We start from the raw sequence: 25,724 nt of genomic DNA on the forward strand, positions 1-25,724 counted from the left end.
TTATTATTAATGATGGTGATGATTATGATGATGATGATGATATAATAATAATAATAATAATAACAACCCTCTCTGGAGATTAATTTAAGCTTCCATTTCTCTAGGTTTGACAAGAGTACTTGTCAAGAACTGTGATTGATTTCTCCTCACATAATTTGTGGCCTTGAGCTCAAAGCTCCAACTAATAATAGTTTATATCATTAATTAGTTGCAAGCATAATAGTGTACTTTGTGGTATTTAGTTACCTCCCTGTGCATTTTGTGTTCAAATCCCACTGAGGTAGACTTTGCCTTTCATCTTTCTGGAGTTATTAAAATAACTACCAAACAAGTACTGGTATCTATTATACCACTTACATGTCTCCCATAAAATACCTGGCATTGTGCCAATGTTAGAAACCCATCATCATTACAGAATCACAGCTACTTGTATAATAATCATTTCTTTATTTGTCACAAGGGTACCAACAGAGAGCCAGCACAAAGAATCCTTTTAAAAAATGAGGATGATTTCTTGATTTTTTTGTTATAAAATATCAACAGTGATATCAAATGTATAAATAAATTTTTCATTTATTTATAAACCTTCAGTAGGTAAAAAAAAACACTTCCAAATCCTAACGAAGAGCTCTCATTATGTTCTAAATTGCTAGCGACTGAACTTCTCCCTCTTACTGGTTGAGCAAAAGACACCGATTGAATAAATATCAGACTTCAGAACATATGTACTGGGATCAATTTTTTTCAACTAAACACTTCAAGTTTGGCCAAGCCAATGACTGAAACAAGTAAAAGACAGATGGTGAAAAAAAGTTTCATGTATGAAGATGATTAGAGTGGCATTCTAGCTTTAGATGTCACTTTTCAAGTTGTCGGCTGTGAGGACACAAGTACTCCATATGTCAGATGGTCCCTGTCTTTAGGATAGACTTGACCCACAATTAGAGCTCAGTCAAAGTACTCCTTCCCACAGCAGCTGAATACTTTTGTGAGGAGTATCTCAAAAGAGATGACCACATTTACATATCATCCTGTAATCTCTGCCTGAGTATCCACAATCAGTGGTGTATCTTGTGTATTGTATTAATGGTTTCTTAAGAGACATTGCCATTTTTGTAGAAGCAGAGATGTACCCAATTAAAGTGAACATAGTCAACTCCAGTATAATTTAATCTCAGAACATTGAGAAATAAGATTAGAGTAAATCATTAAATCCATGCCACTAACACTTTCATTAGTAACAATAGTAATGGCAAGCAAGCCTATGAGTGAACTTTTACCTGGCTGCATAACCTGCTGGAAATAGAAGCTAAATTTCCCTCAAGTCTCACTCTGCTATCTTGGGAAAGCCATGTTGATAATATGGCAATGGTTTGGAATGCCTTTGATGATTTACTAGCCTTACTAGAGCTAACTTGGGGTTAAACAACAATATGATATTGATGGTACTAATTACATACATGGATGCACACACACACACACACACACACACACACACACACACACACACACACACACACACACACACACACACACACTTGATATGAGGTTTTTCAAAGGAACATAAAATGGATAATTGTCATCTTATTGACCCTGTCAGAGGTTTCAGGAATTAATAAATGAATGTTTAATAGATTTATTGTATATTGATGAATTATTTCTAGAGTATTAACCTCATCTTTTTTGTCATTATGGACAATAATTTGAATTGTTTGTTCTGTGATCATCATTAGGTTTCTGATTATTATATATGTACGTTGTCCCATACTGAATTTGAACTACAAAGGATTTGAAAATTCAAATGAGCCTATACCCAAATATTTGTGCATTTTAGCACAGTGCCCCAGCATGGCTGCAGTCTAATGACTGAAACGGATAAAAGATTTATCTTTAATTTGTCAGTAGCCATATCCGTATTGAGCATATATAAGCACTGAATTTACTGGTTTGGTTATCTGTTAGTTCTGTATGTCCTGCTTCTTTGATATTCCTGAGTTTCTTTGTTCTTTTGTAATGGACCTGTATTCCATACTGATATAGGATTTCCTTTGATGCACGGTTTGTGCTCAGCTATTCCTGATTTTGGCATTTCGCCATTCATTAGTCATGTAGTGATTATGATGGATGTAAATCTTCATACTTCATACCACTCTTGAGTAAGTGATACTCTGGTGAGAAATCTACAGAGTATAGTGTTACTCATGAACATTGTTCTAACATTATATATTCCACAAATTCTTTTTTTTTTTTTTTTTTAAGAAGTTCACTTAGATGCAGGCATGATTGTGTGGTTAAGGTGACCTCTGAACCACATGGCTGTGAGTTCAGTCCTACTGAGTGAACATTGTTAGCTAACATTTTATACTCTAGCCACAGGTCAACCAATACCCTGTGAGTTAGACTAGTTGACAGAAACTGAAGAAGCCTGTTGTCTGTGTGTATGTAAGTTCATATTTTTCCCTTGTCTTTACATATTCATTGACTGTAAATAAAACTAAAGCCTTGCTATCAATACAGACAGTGTCTTATGCTTGCAGCCAACTGTGAAAGCACATCTGACATCTGAGTTTCTTGACATGTTGCATGTTCTTTGTAAACAAAAGAGGCTGGTAATTTGTCTGGAATCTTCTTGATATATACAGAACAGCAGTAGAAAGCCAGCAAAAATAAATCTAAGCTGATAAACAATCAGAAACACCAGTGTCAGTTTCAGTTCAATGTGGCTGCCATTACTGAAAATGTGAAACTGTATTGTAAAATTACTCTTATATTTGCATATGTGTGATTGAATTAGTAGATTAGGACTTTAATCACTGAAATGGCTATGCATTCGCTTTTCAATCACAGGATTCAGGATTTGATCCTACTGCATGGCACATGACCAAGTGTTTTGTACCAAAACCTTGTGAATGAAATTATGTTGATAGGAGCTGTTTTTGAAGCCTGTCAAAATGTATCTGTTCTTAGTAGTCACCTAATTTTAGCCCTTGAATACCTCTAGTAAAGCCCACTCTGTTGCAAGTATTTAACCCCTTAGCATCCAGATTACTCTGTCAAATATAATGTTTATATAATGTTTAACAATGTTCAGAATTAATCATGTATTATCTTGTAGCTTCAAGAATTCAGTGGTGTGATTATTTTTAGATTGACATTGAAGGGTATGTGTGAGATAGCAGATCAGGCTGGTTTCAACATAAAGCAGGCAAGGTTAATTGCCAAAGGGCTAAAACTATCTCTCCTAACCTGAGCATATCTTAATTCACTGCTCCTTTCTATGGCAACTCATTAGTGAATTGACTGCCTTTAAGGCTTTGGATAGAATGCTTCACAGTAGTTCTGAGTCTATGTACTCTGAGTTCAAATCCTATCAAAATCAACTTTTCTTTTTCATCCATTCGGAATCAATAAAACAAGTACCAGTCCAGACTGTAGATAGGCAAAACTGTTAGCAAGTCAACCAAAGATACCTCAGGTTATCTGTTTCAGCTCATTGCGTTTTGACCAGAGCACTTACAATGAAATTTGGTGCCAAATTGTATTAGCCTAAGTTAGCTGTTTATCCTTTTCATCGGCAACAGCTATAATCTTCCTGGAAAAAAAATTTACTTGCATCAGCAACAGCTATAATCTTCCTGGAAAATATTTTACTGAGGCCTACACATACGTGATGCTATCTACTGGTGCTTTTGTCCTAAGGTACATGGTCAAGCTTCCCTAATGAATGGAGACCTTATATAACTCATATGTCATTGTTTTGTTCTCCTTCTTTACACCTACATACACATACCAAACTTGGAGGCCCTGCAAAGATCATGGACTCCTGATTAAACATATTTTTAGCAAATTACCATTTCTAAATAAGCTATCCAAGTTGAGTCCAGATTGAGACATTGTTCATGTTGAAATTGATGATGATTATTTCGATGGAGATGTTTTGGAAAGTAAAATAAACAAAAAATGATGAGGTTGATAATTCAGAAAACTTAATTTATTGCAACTCATATCACAGGTTTAGATATTTATACTAAATTTTGTAGTTGGTTTTAAATTGCCCTGATTGTTCTTTTTCTTCTTCTTCTTCTTCTTCTTGTTCTTCTTCTTGTTCTTCTTCTTCTTCTTCTTCTTCTTCTTCTTCTTCTTCTTCTTATTATTATTATTATTATTATTATTATTATCATTATTATCATCATTATTATTATTATTATTATTATTATTATTATTATTGTTATTATTATTATTATAATTACATGCAATTGAATTGTACTGGATTTGTTAATTTCAAAAGTGGTCTCACTAATTTTCTTTACATGCATTGACTACTCCCCTTCTTTCTCATACATACACACATAAATACATATCTCTCTCTCTCTCTCTCTCTCTACATATATATATATATATATATATATATATATATATATATATATATATATATATATATATATATATATATATGCACACACACTCTATTATCCTTTCTTTAGATATCTCTTTTCTTTCTCTCTCTCCCCACATATATTCACTCCTCTGTAATTCTATCTCTCTTGTTCCTGTATATCTACCATTATATCTCTCTGTCTTCAGCATGCAGATAAATGCTTGGGTTATTTTCCATTCAATATCTTGTTTGTTTGTTTTTTTGTTTTCAAATATTTGTTTTTATTTATTTGTTGTTTTGTTGCATTACTGTTACATTTTGTTTGTTTTTTGATTTACATATATTTTATATTCATATTTTTTTAATTACAAGCTTTTGATTGTCTCATTTAAGTTAAAATTGTAACTAACTATATGACTCCTCTTCTGTTCTCTATACCTATACATATTTACACATACATGCAGATACACATACAGTAATACTCACCTATACTCTTATCATTCCCATTTGTGTGTGTGTATGTATATAGATATATATATATATATATATGCACATGCATTTGGATATGCAAACAACAGCAAAAAAATAATCACTCCATGCACATGGTAAGTTTTAATTGTTTATTCAAAGCTAAGGTTTTAAAGTTGTCACTATTCTGAGTTTTTGATTTTGAACTTATTCTTCAAGGCATTTTGAAGAATGTTATAAAAAAATTGGAAACCCCAAACAGTGATGCAGTAAAGTCCTGGTTTTGTGAGAGTGAGTGAGTGCAAGCATATATTAACTCAGAGACAATACCAACTTCATTCCACAAGCTAAGAAATAACACTCATGAGATGAGATTTTGTGAAGTATTTCAGTTAACTCTGTCATTGTTATGAAATAGGAATTTTTTGTGCTGTGTGTGTGTGGGGGGTGATAAAGGGGTCTGAATGTTGATCTGTTAGGAGTGAGTGTTTTTGCTGTAATTTTCAACTGGCCCAATGTTGTATCTCTATGCATGTATATAATATGTTCTGCATAAACTTGCCAAATTTATAATATGACATACATTTAAGACATGCTATCTTCTGCAATAAATTGTCTCGTCTTGAAGAGAGGTAACTTCTGTCACTTTCAGGTAGAAAGCTTCCTTTGATGCAAAGCTCTTTGTTCATGTTTCTCGCTAATGTCATTAGTTCATTATTTTAATTATCATTTTATATATATATATATATATATATATATATATATATAAATATAAAAGAGGTGAGGACTGAAATCTTTCAAAGGGATGTCAAACAAACAAGTCTGCTGGTACAGTCTAAGTAAAGAATTTATATAAAAATGTATATTCAGTATTTGCAAAAACAGTAAATGAAGTATAAGGAAAAGAAAAATTGTAAGTGTAGATGAACTTTAATTCAATTAATAATCCAAGTTGGTACAGAACCAATATACATTCTACAAATTGTTTCTGAGTCTAATTAATTCCAAAGACATCTGGGCTATGAAAGGTCTTTGTATATTTTGTTGGTCGTAACTATTCCTACCGGTATGTAATTCCTGACAAGGAATCTAATTTTTATTTCATGAAGAGTTTTCCATTTATATCTTTGGAATTAATTAGACTCCGAAGCAATTTGTAGAATGTATATTGGTTCTGTACCAACTTGGATTATGAATTGAATTAAAGTTCATCTACACTTACAATTTTTCCTTTCCTTATACTTCATTTATATATATATATATATAAAATCTTGTGTGTGTGTGTCTAAATGAATTGATTAGTGTCAGAACTTCAAAGTGTTCTTGATGTTCTCTGTAGAATTAGAAACCAGTTCCTGTCTGTTCTCCCTCATTTTTCTTACATATTGTACTTCAATTAATGGGCTCCAATTAATTTAGTCTGTAGTAGTAAACACTATATTAGATTAGACTGTGGTGATATACTTTCTTTGACTATTCAGTGACTATTCATTGTTTTTCAGATACACTCTGGCAACATTTTCTATTGGTGTATTCTTTCATTTCTTACTAAATATATTTTTGCTTAATAAATGTTATTCTACTTTATAATTCCTCCATTTAATTTTTATTTTGTTGTTAGCATCTGAATGTTCCACAAATGTTATCAATATTATGCATTCTGTCAATCGTTATTGATTAATCTATAGGTGTTATTTATAATCAATATTACTGTTTGATTACTATTTGATTATCTACAGTTTAGTGATAGCAGATGGTGTACAAATTATGAATGGATGACCTTCATATATAGTACGGAGACCAAAGAGCCTAGAGTTAACTGTTGGATAGTCTGCAAGCAAGTGATACTTAATGGTCTTTATTATACCACTTCGTTAATCTGTTGATGGTATTGGAATCACATGATTTTTGATGTTACAATATTTGATGTTACACAGATTTTCACGGTCATTGGACCTGCAGTGACCTACTACCATAAATATTGTCCATTTCCTTGAAAATTTATGCTACTTGTAAATTTTCAATAATTGTCTAACATTCATTTCACATTTTCAAACTTCTTTACTGAATACAGTTCTTTTGTTATGCCTCTTTCATTACATTCAGTAGTGTGGATCATTGCCTTAGCTTTAGATGTATGGATCATTGTCAAGTGTTTAGTCATGTTGATTATTGCCACGTGTTTTGATGTGTGGATCACAGCAGAGCTTCTTTGATAAAAATGAATCAACCTAACAGCAATATGGAGCCTTATTTTCCTAAAGTAGCTTGTTAAGACTGTGAAAGGAATATGACAAGATGTTCTGCAGTAAATCAATTGGATTATTAAGAGACTTATCGCTATACATATTTGAAGGCTCACTTGAAGCTGAGCTCTCTAAATCTCTTGTCAGCTGTGACCAATCAGACATACAATCAAAGCCAGTGATAAAAATCCTACTCTTCATACATGTATACATTATTCTACTTGTCCTTAATTGATGATTTGACTATTATTTCTAGTAAGTAGTGTCTTCAGAGAGGCTCCCTCATTAACTTAAGTCCTCCATGGTACACTGTAGACCTAATATCCAAGGTGAGTGTTCTTCCCACAATGTTAAATAATGACATTTGGAATAATTATGGTTGAGATAAATATCAGAAACCAGAAAAAGGTTAAATTATGAGTAGCTATTAGATCTTAGAATAAGGGAATAGATGTGTTTGATGTCAATATACATTTGTGAAGTCTCTTTCTATTGTACAGTTGTATATCCTTTTTCAACATCTGTCATATTGTGAAATTTAAAGAATGGTTCAAGTGTTGTGCAACAGATGCCCTTATCTTTATTTGAACTCGTGGAACTACAATGTAACACTTCATGGCCTCAACTCAAAATGTTGTATCATGTTTTACATTTGGTAATAATTTCTAAAGCATAATTGGTGAGTCATATTCCTTAACTGTATAAAAGAGAAAACTAAAGGAATTTCAATTCATTAATATAGACCTGTTACTTTTAAGCTCCTAAAACACTCACCCCTCAAAAATAACTATGATAGCTCAAACATATGCATTCTAATTGATTTTTTTTTTCATTATTATTATCATGATTGTTGTTTTAATTTCTGGAATTTTTTTTCCATCCCTGTTGGTATTAGTTGGATGGGCCATGGGTTAAATTGTTTACAGCTTCTCTATTATACAGATCATCTATTTTCTTTCAGTGTCTTTCATTTAGAAGAATGTCTTCTGTCATATCCCACCCCTTGCCTCATTACCTAACCAAAATTTTCATCTCTTGATATTCCAGTTGCATCTTTTTGTTTAAAAACAGGTCTTTGTGTACAATTCATTATCTTGAGCAATTTACTGGCAAGTTGAATGAAATTAATCCTTTTGGTTTTTGTTGTTTAATTTAATATTCTTCTCTCTTAATATTCTTTTAAAAAAAATATTTTTGCATGTTTCTACCTTTTCTGCTTGAACTACATCTCAGACTGTTTTATTCTGTCAGAATAACATTTTATTTTCAATAAGATTATAATTTTGAGAGCTGTTTACTTCATTTTTAAAGATGAGATTTTTAATATTTACATCTGCACTGTTTCAGTAAGTTTAATCTATGATATTCATCAGGTTTCTTACTTCTAGGTATGTACATTATACTAGACTAGATTCAAACTTGTAACCTTTATTCCTAAACTAAGGATACTAATGTTTTTATCCATTGGGACATTGTTGCATATAGTTTATAAAAGTTCCTAGTTCAAATTTTGTTTAGTATTATGTAGATATTTAGAAATAAGTTACCTGAAGATGATCAGAGATCAAACTGATTGAATCATAGTAGAGATATACATATTAAATATAAATTTCATTTTTAAAGTTAAGATTTAAGTCTGAAAAATTGTCTCATTAATAAATGACTCATCTCCAACATTTACGCATTTAGTTTCTTTTATTTTGTCTTTTTTATTCCATGCTCTCAATATTATTCAACTGACAATTTTTTTCTTGTATGTTTGCCAGAGTGGATTCTCATTTAACCAACATATAATCTTGCCTATTTTAAATCAATGCTCTACAAATCAAAATATCTTATATGTTCTGTTTTATTTTCGGTTGTTTAAAAGCTGAAAGAAAAGAAAAAAAATTCAACATAAAATTTGAAAATTTAATGTTAGTATTTTCTGAGCAAAATATCCTTCTAGTCTTTCTTTCATACGATATTCATTTTTCGGATAACAAAGTTGGTTTAAATTGTCTTCTTTTCACTATTACCAGGTGAGATTTGTGTTAAAATTGTTGATGGTTTTTTTTTTTTTGGTTTTTTTCCTATAGATTCTGAAAAAGTGACAAAAAATATTTTTAAAAACTGAAAGAAAATACTTTTCCTTTGTGTTTTTTCCCATTTTATTCTCTGTTTTACATTATTACTATTGCATTAGTCTTGTTTGTGTTCAAAATTAAAAACATTAGTGTATGCGTGTGGAATAATATATGGCAACATTTGTATGTGTGAGCATTTCATTACTAGATTTGTGCTGGGGGGTTTTTTTTTTGGTTTTTATTTTTTGTTACTGACCATCATATTGCACCATGCTTTCTGAACACCTCCACCCTCTATGCAGTCCCTACAATAAAAACTCTGCTGCCACCACCAGTCCCCCACAATGTAGTTGTGCTACTCAAAAGCTGAAGCCGGTCATCACGCTTATTATGTCTATTATATTGCATCCACCATCAACCAACCACACACATTGAGACTGCTTCGTTCAGATGTCTCTGTCTATCTCACTCCCTTGCTCTATTTGGTACTCTTCTTAGCAAGACTCCAATATGAATATCTTTACTGACTTGGACACCATATTCATGCTCACAGTTACATATATTTACATACACATGAATGGTTAGATGTGTTGAGTTTAATCTTCATAATCATTCTTCTTCCAACACTTTTTTTTTTTTGTATTTTTTTTTTTACTGTGTAGGTGACACACAATTGTTAGATTCTCTAAATTAACCTATGATAATTATAGTATTTCAACCTATTAATGTTTCCAAAGAAAAAAATGTCTAAAGCACTACATTTAAAAACATAACCGTATAGGATGGTGCCACTGAGTAAGGTCAGTGACTGCAGAGTTCCATCATTGAAACTAAGTTGTCAGTATAAAACAAAATAAAACAAAAATATTTGATTATCCTCTTTAAACAATGTATTGTAATATGGTTGTTTTAATTTTAAAACATTTTTATCTGATCTACAAGGATCTAAACTCTTAAAATATTTGTAGTTTCTGTCCAAAATATTTAACTAAAAATGATCTGATTCTTGTAAAAGTCAGCAGCTGTTTTCTTTCTGTTGAGTAAAAAGGTTATGAATTAAGGCCTTGTTATTAATATTAGTGTATCTGTCCATGTGTAAAATGAATCCTGTTTTAATTGTACTGGTTTAGATTAAATTTTCTCATGGGAAATTAAAAAAAATTTTCTGATTTTTAATTGGATTTTGCCTCTTTATTCTGCTCTTCCTGATTGTGAAAAATGTTATAGTTCAGGTGAAAATATTAGATGCAGTCATTTACTTACATCACATTTTAAAGATGTTTATTCTGACAAATTTCCTAGATTTCTTTAAAAAACACAAATTGATGAAAGAATTTGCTGTTTTAGCTGTCATGTGACATTATTTTCCATTTACAATATAAAATTTTGTACTCCAAATGTTGTGCACATTCTGAGATGCAGAGCAGCAAATGTAATATTTATATGCTACACATTGATTATCATTATGGTTGTAATAAAGCAATGTGTTTTGGGTGAGCCAAGTTCATGGCCTGGTTTCAATTCCAAGTCAGAACAAGGTCTCTGACAATCTAGAGAAAGGCCTCAACGTCCCACATGCCATCTTCTCTCTCATATACATTTCAAGTTTTCATTTCTCCTGGTCAAATACCAATAAGATAGTGATTCAATTGGCTAAACTATTTGCTCCTTAGAGAAATTATTTTTGTTGTTAAGGTGGTGGTGTGACAGAAACACTAAAGCAGCAAGCTAAATGCTTTCCAATATTTCGTTTCATACCAGATCAACTTTACCTCTTTCAATTTTCTCTCACAGTTAAAAAAGATCTATTAGTCATTACTGGAGCTAATCTAACAAATTATACCCCCCTCCTATAACTTGTGACCCTAATTCAATCTAAGGAATTGCTATTTTGTTTTTATTTTTATCTCAAGTTTTGTTGTAACTCCTGGAGTCTCGCATACATAGTGGGTTTGCTGCCTGCAGCCTACAGTACCATGCTATTTGCTCTTTTCAACTATCTAATACTTTCCTGATTATTCTGGCCATGCCAAGGGGGCAAACCTTTTGTAACAGTTCTACTGGGCACACTATTCCTTTATATTCCTCTTGGTGCTTTCTGATACTGTCCCCAAGGATCCAACAATAATTGCCACTATCTTCACCTTTTCCATAGCCGTGCTATTTCATACTTAAGAGGATTGTATATGTCTATTTTTTCACCTTCCTTCTTGACTATTTGTGGGTCGAAGGGCCATACAACATCAACTATATAGCACATATGGTGCATCTTGTCCAGTCTCTTATGCTCTAACATCTGATCTGTTTGGATTGGGAAATCCCAGAGGATTTTGCAAGTCTCCAACTCCGCCACTCTCTGCTGTTTATGCTCATAACATATCTCGCCTCTTCTAGCCCTCACTTTTCATCATCCTCATCATTATTATTATTATTATTATTATTATTATTATTATTATTATTATTATTATTATTATTATTTGTAAGGCGGTAAGCTGGCAGAATCGTTTGTACACCAGGCAAAATGCATAGCAGCATTTTATCCATCGTTATGTTCATTCTTTTGGGGTTGATAAAATAAGTACTAGTTGAACACCTGGATTGATGTAATCAACTTACCCTCTCCCTTGAACTTTCTGGCCTTGTGCCAAAATTTGAAACCATTATTATTTCTAAGTAGTAAGAATTGATTCATGTGCTATATAGCTGGACCATGTTTTATAGTTTCAGATTCTGCAAAGATCTGCTTACCTTCTGATCTTATTATCTGGCAGTTGTTCTTGAATTGGGGTAGCTTCTCTGAACTTAACCTGAGTTTGCCCTGTGGTATAGTTGAGGGCTGATCAACTGAAACATTTGGTTAGTGTTCTCAGCTATGGCCATCCTATTTTTGTATGTGGACATGTTGTCCTACTATTTTAATGGCTATTATGTGTATTTTAAGGACAGTTGACTACTATGCAGAGACTTTCTTTATTAGATGGTCAGAATGCACTACATTTGTTTCAGTTAATTTTGAAAATGATGAAGAATTTAGTAAAATAACTTTATTATTAAGCTAGTCTTTGGAACATAAATCAACATGAAACTTTGATGGAAAATTTTAATTTAGATCACATTAAAAGAAGGATGATTGAATCAGAAAAGCAGGAGCAGCTTCAGGCAGGTCAGAATCAAAAAGGTTAAAGACAGCAGAGAGTTTATTCAACATGGTTAATAAAATAATTACTATGGAGTTTGTAGATATTGATTCATTTTGATATAACCACATTTTCTCTCTCATTAAAAAAGCCCATAGCAATAAAAAACATATTCCAAGTGAGTATCAGGAGCTTAATTGTTCTGAAGTATATTCTTTCAGTTCATTTTTGTGGTATTTCATTCATTTAATTTTTATAGAATTTTTGTTTATTCCTTCATCATTGATGTTTCTGTGAAGTATGAATTGTTGATGAAATGGGTGCGTTTATCAGTGTGCAAGTCTAAGTGAAATCTTGGTAGTGAGATGGTGGTTTGAAGAATGTAAGGTCTAAAATGTAATTCTTCTGCAGAGGTTGTTGAGTAATAATGTTCAAGTGAGTCTTGGAAAGCCTGTTGTCTGCTTTGAGTGTGACAGAGGACAGTAGAAAATCAGTGGTGTGTTTAGGTAATGATCTGTGGAATAAGGAGCTAGCAGTGATGGGGGTAGTTGTAAAACATTAATCTGTTGTTGTTTTGGGATTATAAGTAAAGTGTAGTCTGTGGTATAGAGGTCAGTGATATAGAGTCGATCTGTTGTATGGAAGTTATGAATGTAAAAGTGAACTGTGAGATGAGAGTTAGGAATATGGAAGTGTTGGATTCAGCAATATAGCAGTAGTCTGTATGTAGTATGGGTCTTAACAGGCGAAATGTGTAGGAGTAATGGAGTGTCCTAGTGTTAAAGAGAAGCTAGTCTAAAGAAACAGCGTTCATACTGATGGTGGGTGGGGAGGATCATTAATCACAATATGTTGTAGGAGGAAATAATAAATGAAGTAAAATTGAAAACCATCAGAGAGAAAAGTTTTGTGGCCCCTTGATAAGAGCTGTTGTCTGCTGGCATAACTATTGTAATGGTAAACTACACTGTCTATGCCTACTGTAAATTGCGATTAGCCAAATCTCTCTCAAACCACATCCTACCATCGTTTAAAGAAAAGGAGGAGATGTTGGATAACATATATACTGTCTTGAAAGTCAAGAAGGTCGTGGCAGGAAAGCCTCATCCTATACCTCTCGATCAGACCTAACTTAGAAGCTGCAACAGTCAACCTGTGGCTTAATGAGTATTCATTGAGTTATCAATATATTAACCTGTCCTCATCTTGTCTATACCAGCTTCATTTGCAGAGAATAGGTGTATTTTATTATGGCTATGCTATTGCATATTTATACTGTTGTCAGTGTGCGTATGTGATTATTTGTATATCAGTGATTACGTGTGTGCATGCATGCATATATGTGTAATGTGTATATATGAGTTTATGTATTTGTATGAAAGGGAGAGAAAATGTAGTGTATACTTGTTGAAACTTTCTTGTATAAGCCACATTCTAAATAGATATCTTCATAAAGCTGTACATATATACCCATATATATTACATGCACGTAAGTGCAAATGATTATACACTAGATGTCCAATAAGTAAGGCAGGCTTTTGACATTATATTAATAATTACTTAAGGGACATCTGATATTTCATATAACTATATAATATCGTGTGGATATAATATAATTACATAATTACATAAATGGCTGAAACCTTACGAATTAATGAAACTTCATGTATATGATTTGAAGCAACTTTTCAACTTGCATTTTACACATTTACAAAACATGTTTTACATACTCATTTTCTCCTCTGCCACGTTTTTCTACAAATTAGGTTTAAAAAAATAAACAAAGTATTTTAAATACCATTCAGCACAAGGTCATATTCCTATTGTTTTTTTTTTATTTTTATTCTTACCAATATGATAAAAAAAACCTTAATTTTTCAGCAATTCTGAACTCGCCATAAGCTTGTTCACTTGTCACTTTATACCGCTATATAAGGCTATCTCCTTTATTTACATCTGTCCACGTCAATAGGAGCAGGCTGACCAGGAGCTAGACATCCATTCATCGCCCTCATATCATGATGGCAATGCCCGCGATCAGCGATCAGAGCTGTTTCCCAACCAGAAGCCATCCCCCCAGCACAAAGCGAATGCCTTTCAGCGTGAAAGGAGTTTTTCGTACCGGGAAAGGCAGAAAAAGCAGCATAAGCTGGAAGATAGACGCAATAGTACAGGCCAAGTTGAACAAGTGGTCAGTAGCTACAATTGAGCAGTCTTGAGTAACATCTAGCAGCAGAGTCTGTAAAATGGTTGTCGTCTGCAGACCTTATCATCTCAGTTCTGTAAAGTCACTAGAGATTGGGAAATTGATACAACACTAATCCTCTGCCTACCTATCCACACCAACAAGAAATGCTTTTCCTACATTGTTTTTACTTCACGTTTTTTTTCTTTTCTTTTTTGACTCAGAATCACTGCTAAATAGGCTTTGTGTATTGAGAATTTTGGTCAGAACATTGCATAAAATCTGTGCTTAACACAGAACATATTTCCCTGGCATCTATCTATGCATCATATATGGTACACATTCCCAATTTTTCTCAACTGCCAGAATAATTTGGAGAAGCTTATATTACCCAGAATGTATGAAACGAGCATGGATGTTTAGAACAAACTTAATGAAAATGATTTGGACTGGCAAAGGTTTAAAATAAAAATCATTAAATATTTAGTCATTCTATTTAAGTAAAAATTTTAGGAAAACCTATTGATGAATTGATAATTTAAATATAATTTTAGCAATAGTTAATGGATAGATTAAAGTTACTTGATTTATATTTATAATATTTCAGTTTGTTCTTGTACTCAGTGGATTGATAGATTAATCATAATGTTCCTGACAAAATGCTCTGTTCACCATTGCCATCACTATAACTACTGTTGTGTACTCATTAAAACCTCATTGGTATATGCAAAATGGCAGGTTTGCTTTTTATTATGAAGAATTCATAACTATAGATAAAAATGAAGCTTTAGAGTAATAAAGGGCTAAGGTCTTAAAATAAAAGGGACCACTTTCTGTATCATAAGAACTTGTACCAGAAAATCGAGAAATAAGAACAGCCATGAACAAAACTTCTTTAGACCAACAGTAGTGACTCCATGTGGTCACTCAATCTGCTAGAAATAGCAAATGTCCCTCAATTCATACCCTATTGTCTGAGAAGAGAACATGTTGGTTTATGTGGTAGTGGGTTCTCTAGACATAGGAATATAGGACAGACAGGATAGTCATGGCTGGAATGCCTTTGATCAAAAGTTAGGGTTGACTTAGAGCTGAACAACGAGACCTCTTGTCTGCATTTTATATTAGATCTTTGTGAAGATAGCAGGCACATAATAATAGAAAACAGTTGGTGTAAAGCAGTGGTGGTCTGTCAGAAAAAAAAAAGAAGAAAAAAACTGTTAATAAGGTTTACAAATCTGAATATATATTTGTATGCTGTGAGGAAACATGTTCTGAGGTTTCAGGTAGGGCCCTTTTTCAGAGAAAAATATTGTCTTCAAGCCTGTCTAGCACTATCAAAAGCACTTCAATTTATTTTTTTCTCTTAAAAATCGCCATGCCTGAAACTTTAGCACTTGTAGGTTTTTGCAGCATACAAACTTATCCATTTCTGAAAACTTTATAATGAGGAAAAGCAGTCCGCAAATCATTCTTTAAAACCTTGACCCCCACTTTGTAGTATTGTCTGTCCTGCCATTCCATAGTAGAAAGCAGCGCATATCCCTGTTCACTTTTGTAGAAAAGAAAAAAAAGAAATGCTTCCAGACGGCAGCCATTTTTCATGCTTATTCTCAAAATACATTTACTACTTCAGCACTGCACTCTGTACTGTCATGGGGACCCTAAATTATGTCTAGCTTTTAATAACCAAGTTCTAGGATTAAAACCACTAATGTTCTACTAATACTGTCAATTCAAAAACCATTATTATTATTGTCATTATTATTATTATTATTATTATTATTATTAACAACCTCAGCAGTAGTTTAGTTTATTAAGTTCTAAAGTGATTTGTAGCTAGGTTTGCAGCTGAAATAGCTTGGTATTTTATTAAAACTATTATTTCTTAAAACTAATTTCCTTACAAAATCGATGAACTTGCTATATAAAATTTATACGTTATGGTACACAAACAAACTGGAAGAATCTCTAATATTATTGTGGCTGTTGCTAATGTTTTTTTTTTTTTAACATTATTAATGATAATGCAAATGTGAAATGTAAAACTTACATAGCAAGTTAGGTACTTGCATTAAATTCTACCAACTTTAATAATCAATAGTTTTTTAAGAAAATAAGAATTATCAGGCTTTCCGAAATCATATATATATACACATATATCTCAGTCTGATTGAATGCCTCAGCTGTCAGAAATGAATTTTAGGATACATCCCAAAACATACACACATGAGATGTATAGTATGTATAAGAACATGATGTGTGTGTGTGTGTGTGTGTGTATATATATATATATATATATATATATATATATATATATATGTGCATAGATATTCCTTGTGTTAGAAGTGCATCATGAGTTAGGATAATTTAAACTAAATTTGCCGGGGTCTTTTGGTAGTACCACTTGGAAGAGCATTTGACAGAGCATTAACGCTCCCACCCACACCATTTTTTTTTCTCTCGCTCTCTCTATCCTATCTCTCCCTTTTGCTATTGTCTTGCAATTTTGTCAGATTTTCTTGTATGCTAAACACGTTTTCTCTTTCAACTGTTGTCACTCACACAGCTTGCTTATTTTGCCATTAGCTTATGATCTAGTTCTCTCCTTCCTCCACTGGCACCACTGCCACTAGTTTTGATTCTTTCCTCACAGCCTAAGTCATGTGACCAAAGAAACTCCTTCAAAACACTACTTTCTTTTTGAAATTCATCATAAAACTAATATATGTGTGTGTGTGTGTGTGTGTGTTTGTGAATACATGTGTGCATATATATGCATATGTATGTGCATGCGTGTATATGTATTTATGTACATGTACATATATGTATTTGTGTGTGTGTGTGTGTATGTACATAGATATGTGCATATATATGTATATATATGAATGTGTATATATCTGTAAGTGTGTGTGTTTGTGTATATATATATACATATGTACATATATATGTGTGTGTGTATATATATATATATATATATATATGTGTGTGTGTGTGTGTATATATATATATATATATATATATATATATATGAATGTATATATGTCTGTAAGTGTGTGTGTGTGTAATGTTTAAGTTTTACATAGTGCCACAACCTATATGATGGAGAAGAGTTGATAAAAGATCATTTGTTCCCACTCGGGGGGAAACTACTGGTCACTGTGAGGCATTGAACATTGCTATATGTATGTATGTATGTATGTATGTATGTCTATGTTCATTGTGTGTCTAAATGAAAATACACATCATTAAGATTATGAGGCAAGGAGGAAACAAACAAATACAACACGGAATCATAGAGGCAAAAATGCATTACTGAAAGAGTGTGGAAATATAAAGCACAAATAGGAAAAAAATTGAAGTTTACAATGAAAATGAATATGCCAATGGAGAAACAGAAGAGAATCTAATATTTCAGGTGATATCCAAATAGCATGGACACAATAAAATTACTACATGATGTCACACTGCCTTCTGCCCTCCCACAATTGTACATCATACATATACACATCCCTCTCTCAGACTACAGGCACACACTGACACATGGGCAATCATAATTGTTAGTGCATATATGCATGTGTATACACAGTCAAGTTTTAAGATGCTGGTAACATATTACAAAAATGACTATTGAACACCTAGTTACATGTACTTTATATGCCTTGACATATTCATCATCGTCGTCATCGTTTAACGTCCGCTTTCCATGCTGGCATGGGTTAGATGGTTTGACTGAGGGCTGCACCAGGCTTCATTCCACTCTGGAAATGTTTCTGCAGCTGGATACCCTTTCTAACGCCAACCACTCCAACAGTGTAGTGGGTGCTTTTTATGTGTCACCGGCACGAGGGTCTGTCAGGCGGCACAGGCAACGACCACGCTCAAATGGTGCTTTTTATGCGCCTTCGGCACAAGAGCCAGTCAGGCAGCACTGGCAACGATCACGCTCAAATGGTGCTTTATGCTATTTAACATCTATGCAAATGAAAACATTGCATATTTAAATACACTTCACTTTACATGTTGATACCAACCCCAATACCATGAGCTCTCCACACACACTCTCTCTCTCTTTCTCTCTCTTCCCCTTTTCTCCCCATTTATCTTCACCATGATTCAGATTCTGTTTCTACTTCCAGTCCTTCTATCCCACATCCCAGCTGCTAATTTAAACTAGATCAATCATGTAAACAGACATTTTTCTCCTTTTCAATAAATGATACCATCTGAAATGTTTATCTTTCAATTGGCATATTTTTTTTACACTATACACTTCTTTGATTTTTTTTGTGCTTAATATTTCTATGCTTTACCAGTTATGTGATTTCGCTTTTCTAATCCGGTATGTTATTTGTTTGTCTCCTCCTTGCCTCATAAACTTGTTATTTGTGTATTTTTGTTTGTTTGTATATTTATACCAACACAACATATTGCTACTACTTCATAGATTGACCAAAGCAACTGTGTGTGTTTATACATCTATATCTGTGTGTGCATGTTTGTATACAATATGGCCTACTGTTCAGTATGATAACTATAACCAGCAAAAACTACACTGTATTGAGCAACTATAGCAGAGATGGGTGAAATGTGTTTATGGATTTCCCTTTCAGTTTTGTATTTATACCATAAGATGTTCTGATATATCATGGGAAGCCTGCTGTACTCACTACCAAGGCAATTTTGAACCTTCTTCGTAATCCAGGTTTCAGGTCCATAAGAATGTTCTCTATACATACTCTGAAGGCAGTCAGCCTTGTTGATTTTGAAATACTTGATTGCCAGATATTGTGAAGCTTTTTTACTGGCATGCCATGCCATATCAGATGTTTTCACTTTAATAGAGGACTATATTGATGTTATTAGCTGAGACACATGGAATTAATGACCTACCAAAGCTGATGACAGACAAGAAATTTCTGGTGCAGTGTTGTGAATTATATTTCAATTGCAATAGAAATGGTGGGGTGGGTTGTGTGTGTATGTATGAATACACACACACATATATATACCTGTATGTATACATACACACAATAGCTTAAGGTTCAAAGGCCCACAGCTCTTCAAAGAAATAGAAAAATCTGCATAGGGTGGGATTAAATATAGTCAGGAAACACCAGAACAGCCAGCTGTAATCTAAGGTGAAACAGTGTCAATGCACGAAATCTGAGGAGAATACATTCAAACTCTCTCATTCACCCAAAAGCCAATTATGAAGGCAAAGTTGACCTTGGAGATATTTGAACTCACAGCACATAATTTCAAGCCATGGGTTGGCAGTTGTCTGATCAAGGAAGCAAGCAGGCTCATTCAATTAGTGTGTAAGTGAATGAGTATCCCAAAAAACACTGGAATCCTTAGTATTATACTCAGACATAACCAGCATAACAATGTTTGGGACAAGGCTGGCCCATTGAAGTTACAAGTACTATCCATTTGAGAAGCTTCTGCACAAATTTCTGTATTACCAAATTCATTCATAAGGGATCTGTTAACCTGAAACATTAGAAAATGACACTTGCCTAAATGCTGTGCACCAGAATCAGAATTGGGACTTTATGAATGCAAAGTGATCTTCTTAACCTGGCCACACTGCACGTGTGTGTGTGTGTGTGTGTGTGCACTTTCATGTGATGAATGACTGAAAAAACAAGAAAAATCACAATGATTGAGAGAAATGTTATTTCTATAATGCTTGAAAGGAAAGGGTCTTTAACATTTCGTATGCTAGTCCTTCATCAGATATACATGTGTGTGTGTGTGTGTGTGTGCATACACACACGCACACATACACAAAATACATATGTTAACATTGAAACTGTTCAAAAGCTGTTACAATGCAAATTGACATACAGGAATGGAACTGAAAATAAGGAAGACAGAACAGCAGTATGCACCTTACTTAATATCTCTGTATTTTCTCCTGAGAATGGAGTATTAACTCTGGAATATAGTTAGACAAGGACAAGTGGAAACTGTTTCTCTGCCATCCTTGCTTTTATTTTTCATTTATACATTATGTTATGCATAATATTAGCTTTTCAGCAATTTTAATCTCCACTATGATTATCACACAATGCTTCACTCAAACTACACTACACTAATGTGTGTGTGTATGTGTACGCATGCACATACAAATCCACATGTATTGTGTGTGTGTGTGTGTATCTATGTGTGTGTGTATGAAATCCAATCTCGTATTTGTTGGGTATGCAAACAGTTACTGCCAAACAAGAAACCCACTCCTTCACTCCAAAATATTGCTTATATATATATATATATATATATAATTTTCAAAGATAATGTTATCATCATTACAGCTTTCTTTGCAAAGAACACATTTTTATTGTGCTTTTCTGCTTTTATTCAAATAAGAAAAAAGGAAAACAAATCTATAAAAAAATGCATGGCTCAAGCAACTTCATTTTGATGCCTGCTGTTTTTCTGTTTGTTCTTTTTCTTTGTTGGAATTATTATTATTATTATTATTATTACTATTATTACTACTACTACTTACTACTAGTGCGTGAATGTTTTTGAGCTTGCTTATTTTGTTGTTGGACAGAATGATAATTTGTTTGCAAAATGTTGAAGAAACCATTTCTCATTTCCCAGAAGTGAATGACAACACTGGTGTTATTTGACCCCCCCCCCCTTCATCTTTTTAATGACAAAACAAAAATCTACATACAATCTGTCAGCTCAGTTATTAAGATCAATGATGTGTAGTTTCAGATCAAATTTCATATATGTATATATACATATACAGATGTACGTATATGTATGCATATGTATATATGTGTGTGTATATGTATAGATGTGTGTGTATATGTATAGATGTGTGTGTATATGTATAGATGTGTGTGTGTGTATATATATATATATATATATATATACACATACACAGGGTGTAACAGGTAAATTGGGTCCTATCTTTAATATAATTGGTATAACTTGGAAAAATCAAAAACTGCAAGTTTTATGTTTGTGCCAATTTGTGGAGTGTTTAACACTTATTTCAGTTCAATGTGACCATCATTTGCTTTCTTTACCAGTTCAATCCATTTATAAAATGATGTGCATGCTTTAACTATTTCTTCCTTTTTCATTTTACTGAATGCTCACCAGATCAAAACCTTCCATGAAGACACACAGTTTTGAGAAGTTGCACTGGATATTGTTTCAGCTGTGCCCCATAGCCAAAACTCATGTGGATTCAAGAATCCACTGGCAAGCTAGAGGGCCAGATATCTTTAGGGACAAACATGGGCAATTCTTTCTTCAAAAATTCTTGCACTCTTTTCAAAGAATGGGCTAGCCCAGAATCCTGTACAAACATGACTCAACTAGCATCATAATGCTTCTTAATCCAAGGAGACAAAACTTCTAAGATTCTGAGATACTTTGTTGTGTTGATTTTAAGAACTGCTTCAATAAAATGAGGAGGCATCAATTTCCCATCACTTGCAACAGCTCCAAAGACCATAATGGAAGCTAGATTCTTACTATGCATAGCTGAAGGAACTTGGAAAGGGTCATACGCTATCACTCTTGAATTTTGACAGTTTGCAACTTCATCTATCATGAGCTTCTTTTCATCCACAAAGATGCGAACATCTCCGCTTTGAAGCAGGTAGTTAGAATGTTATGGTGTCTCTTCACATACGATTTTATATGGAGGTCTTGTCTCACTGCCCTAAAAATGGTCATTTTACTGATTCCTTGATCTTGTGCCAACTTCACCATCAATTATGATGGGTTAGACTCAATTGATCTTTCAAGTCCTGTTAAGAAGCAAGTTGTGCATTTTTGGTCATTACAAGGACTGTGAAGCTTTTTCTGAACATCATGACTTTTCTTCAAATTGACTGCAACTCTGAAAACAGTAGATTTGGAATACTTGAGGCTCTCCTGAGCGCTTCTGCCGGCGCAGAATAACTCAGCAATTACACTTCTATGGTTGAATTCTTTTATTAACATTCATAGTTTGTTCAATCTGAAATACAAAATAGCACAAGTGATTATTCAAGCTGGTAATATCTAAAATTTAGACTCCAACAAAATCTATACAATTAGGAATGTACCCATTTGAAATGTGTCCCAATTTACCTGTTACACCCTGTATATGTGTGTTTGTGTGTATATGTATATATGTGTGTGTGTGTATATTTATTTATACATGTATGTTTGTATGTATGTATGTGTGTATATGTATGTATGTGTGTGTATATATATATATGTGTGTGTGTGTGTGTGTATAAGCAAAATTTAGGTTATTTAAATTATGATTGTGACATATTTCAATTGCTAAAAGGCAAATTCACTGGAGTTACTGTAGAGAAAATATTTCTCTTGTGGTAAAAAGGTGTAAAGACAAATATTTTCTCTATGGTAAGTGCAGTGAATTTGCCCTTTAGCAGTTTAAATATGTCACAAACGTACTTTAAATAAACTAGATTTTGCTTATGCCTAAACACTGCTTGGCACTAACATTTCATTATATATATATATATATATGTATGTATGTATGTATGTATGTATGTATGTGCACATATATATGTATGTATGTATGTATGTATGTGCACATATATATGTATGTATGTACATATGTATGTATATATGTATGTATGTACATATGTATGTATATATGTATGTATGTACATATGTATGTATATATATACATGTACACATATGTATGTATATATATGTACATATATGTAATTATATGTATGTATGTATATGTACATATAACTATGTACATATATATGTAGGTATATATATGTACACATGTATATATATGTACATATATGTAGGTATGTATATGTATATATATGTAGGTATGTATATGTACATATATGTAGGTATGTATATGTACATATATGTAGGTATGTATATGTACATATATGTAGGTATGTATATGTACATATATGTAGGTATGTATATGTACATATATGTAGGTATATATATATGTATATATATATGTATGTATGTATATGTATGTACGTATATGTATGTCTTTATATATATATATGTATGTATGCACATATGTGTGTGTATGCATGTATATTATATATCTGCATATGTGTGTGTATCTACATGTGTATGTATGTACATACATGAATATGTATATATATATATATATATAATGTGTGTGAGTTTATATTTCCCTTCTCTCTATTAGGAGGCACAAGCACTTACACACACATGTACACACATGATGGGAACTTCCACCCTCTAAATTCAATCACTAGACTTTGGTAGAACTGAGGCTGTAGCAGAAGACACTCGCCCAAGGTATCATGCAGTGAGGCTGAACCTGAAGGCATGTGGTTGAGAAGCAAGCTTCTTAACCACACAGCCATGATATATATGCATGTGTGTGTGTTTGTATGTGTGTATATATATATATGTGTGTATGTGTATATGTATATATATATATGTGTGTGTATGTGTATGTATATATGTGTGTGTCTTTGTTGGTATTATAGAAATTCTGATAAACACAAGTTATATCATTTGTTCCCTACATACATTTCACCATTATGGTTATTTTCAACCTCTACATTGGATACTGAACCACAACAGATCTTCTGGGGTACATTTTATTGCATCATGTTACAGAGATCCAATGTCAGTTTACTTTGAAACTGTTCCTGAAACTTCATGGTGTCCTATTTGTAGTTACATGGCTCATGGCAGTCTTTCAAAATCTGTGCCAGCAAAATCTGTGCATGCACCATTTTCTTTTCTTTTTCTTCTTTTTATTTTCTTTTTCTCTTTTTCATGTTTCACTAACATTTTTCACTAAATCTTCTAACTCCTGCATGTCATATTTCTTTTGTTTGTTTATTTACCCACTAACTATTACTACTACTACTATTTCTACTACTGCTACTACTACTACTGTTAATTATAAAATTTGTTTTTTTGTTTTTATTACCATTCATCTGTTTGTTTCTTTGTTTTGTTTTTGTTGTTTTGTTTTTCTTGTCTTTCATCAAAATTCCTTTCAATGTTTGGATATCTGAACTCAGCTTGAGTTATTGTGTGCCTGTTTCTCTCCAACTACCATTCTGGCAAAAATTTAAACCGTCTTCCACACAGATTTCCTCTCCCTTCTATATTTCAGATACTTCACATCTATTTTTCTCTTTCTTTCTCTTTCCCTTTCCCTGCCACCCTCTCTGTCTTTTTCCCTGTGTATTTACTATCTATCTGTCTGTCTATCTATCTGTTTGTCTATCTATCTATCTGTCTGTCTATCTGCCTGTCTATCTTTCTATCTATCTATCTATCTATCTATCCCCTTCTCAACCTTTTTTATTTTCCCTTTCTTAATGTATTGCTCTATTTTCCAGATAAGCTAGCTAAAACTGAGTTTGTCCATATCCAATTGACTGACAATAACCGTCATAATCCTAAATCTAGACACTAACCAACAATCTATGATGTACTGTTTCTAGATGCACAAAGTGGCTCAGTATTAAACCTGTGGCTTTCTGGCTCAAAATGGAACAGTAAACAGCTTGTGTCTTTTTGGCCCAAGACTGAAAACTGGTTCATGTTTGTTTGTTTGTTTGTTTTTGTTTCTTTGGGGTGGGTTGGGGTGCATTGGGGTTCAAGGCTGAACAGTGGTCCATGAGTTCTGGCCCAAGACTGGAAAGCAATTTGTGGGTTTCTGATCTAGAATTCAGCAGTGGTGGAGGAATCTCCTGTTGCTGGTCATATGTTAAGTATTGATCAGGTATGAGACGGACTTCACTATCCCAAATCTGATCATTACAAACATGCACAATCATAATCATGCAGCTACAGACACACATTTACCTACATTACAGACACACAAGCACAGAGTTATATTCAAGCATACCTGTGATGACTTACATGTACATATAGACATACATATATGCATTACATGTTGAAAAAATATTTACACTAAACTACATTTACACAAACAATTAAACACTCAAACATACACATCTGCCATTCACACACACGCACACACACACACACACACACACACACACACACACACACATGATTGATTCTGGTATCCAGACTGTTCAACTTCCCCATAATCTTCATGAGACATCTGACAGAATCACAGTAATGTGGATTTTTGTTTATACAGGTCATTCACCTAAGCTACTCAGTGCTTAAACTTGCATAGTAGTTAGGTTGGTAAAGTGTCACCCACCTATGTCACAAAAGGCTCTTACTTCTCCAACTGATTTTTAAGAAGAG

General features: G+C 33.1%; 1 protein-coding gene across 50 annotated transcripts in view; it reads left to right on the forward strand.

The window, feature by feature from the left end:
* LOC106879405 (phosphofurin acidic cluster sorting protein 2) overlaps nucleotides 1–25,724 on the forward strand; it is a 296,592-nt gene that overhangs the window by 236,170 nt on the left and 34,698 nt on the right. For 9 of the 50 annotated variants that reach the window (XM_089360530.1, XM_089360531.1, XM_089360532.1 and 6 more), the window contains one exon: nucleotides 14,268–14,486. The exons of the other annotated variants lie outside the window; for them this stretch is intronic. In XM_089360530.1, the coding sequence (XP_089216656.1) occupies nucleotides 14,268–14,486 (219 nt within the window). The remainder of the gene's footprint in view (nucleotides 1–14,267; nucleotides 14,487–25,724) is intronic. 50 annotated transcript variants of the gene reach the window in all.

The sequence above is a fragment of the Octopus bimaculoides genome, chromosome 11 (genome assembly GCF_046866305.1).
Source record: "Octopus bimaculoides isolate indiv1 chromosome 11, ASM4686630v1, whole genome shotgun sequence".
In the NCBI taxonomy this organism is placed as follows: Eukaryota; Metazoa; Mollusca; class Cephalopoda; order Octopoda; family Octopodidae; genus Octopus; species Octopus bimaculoides.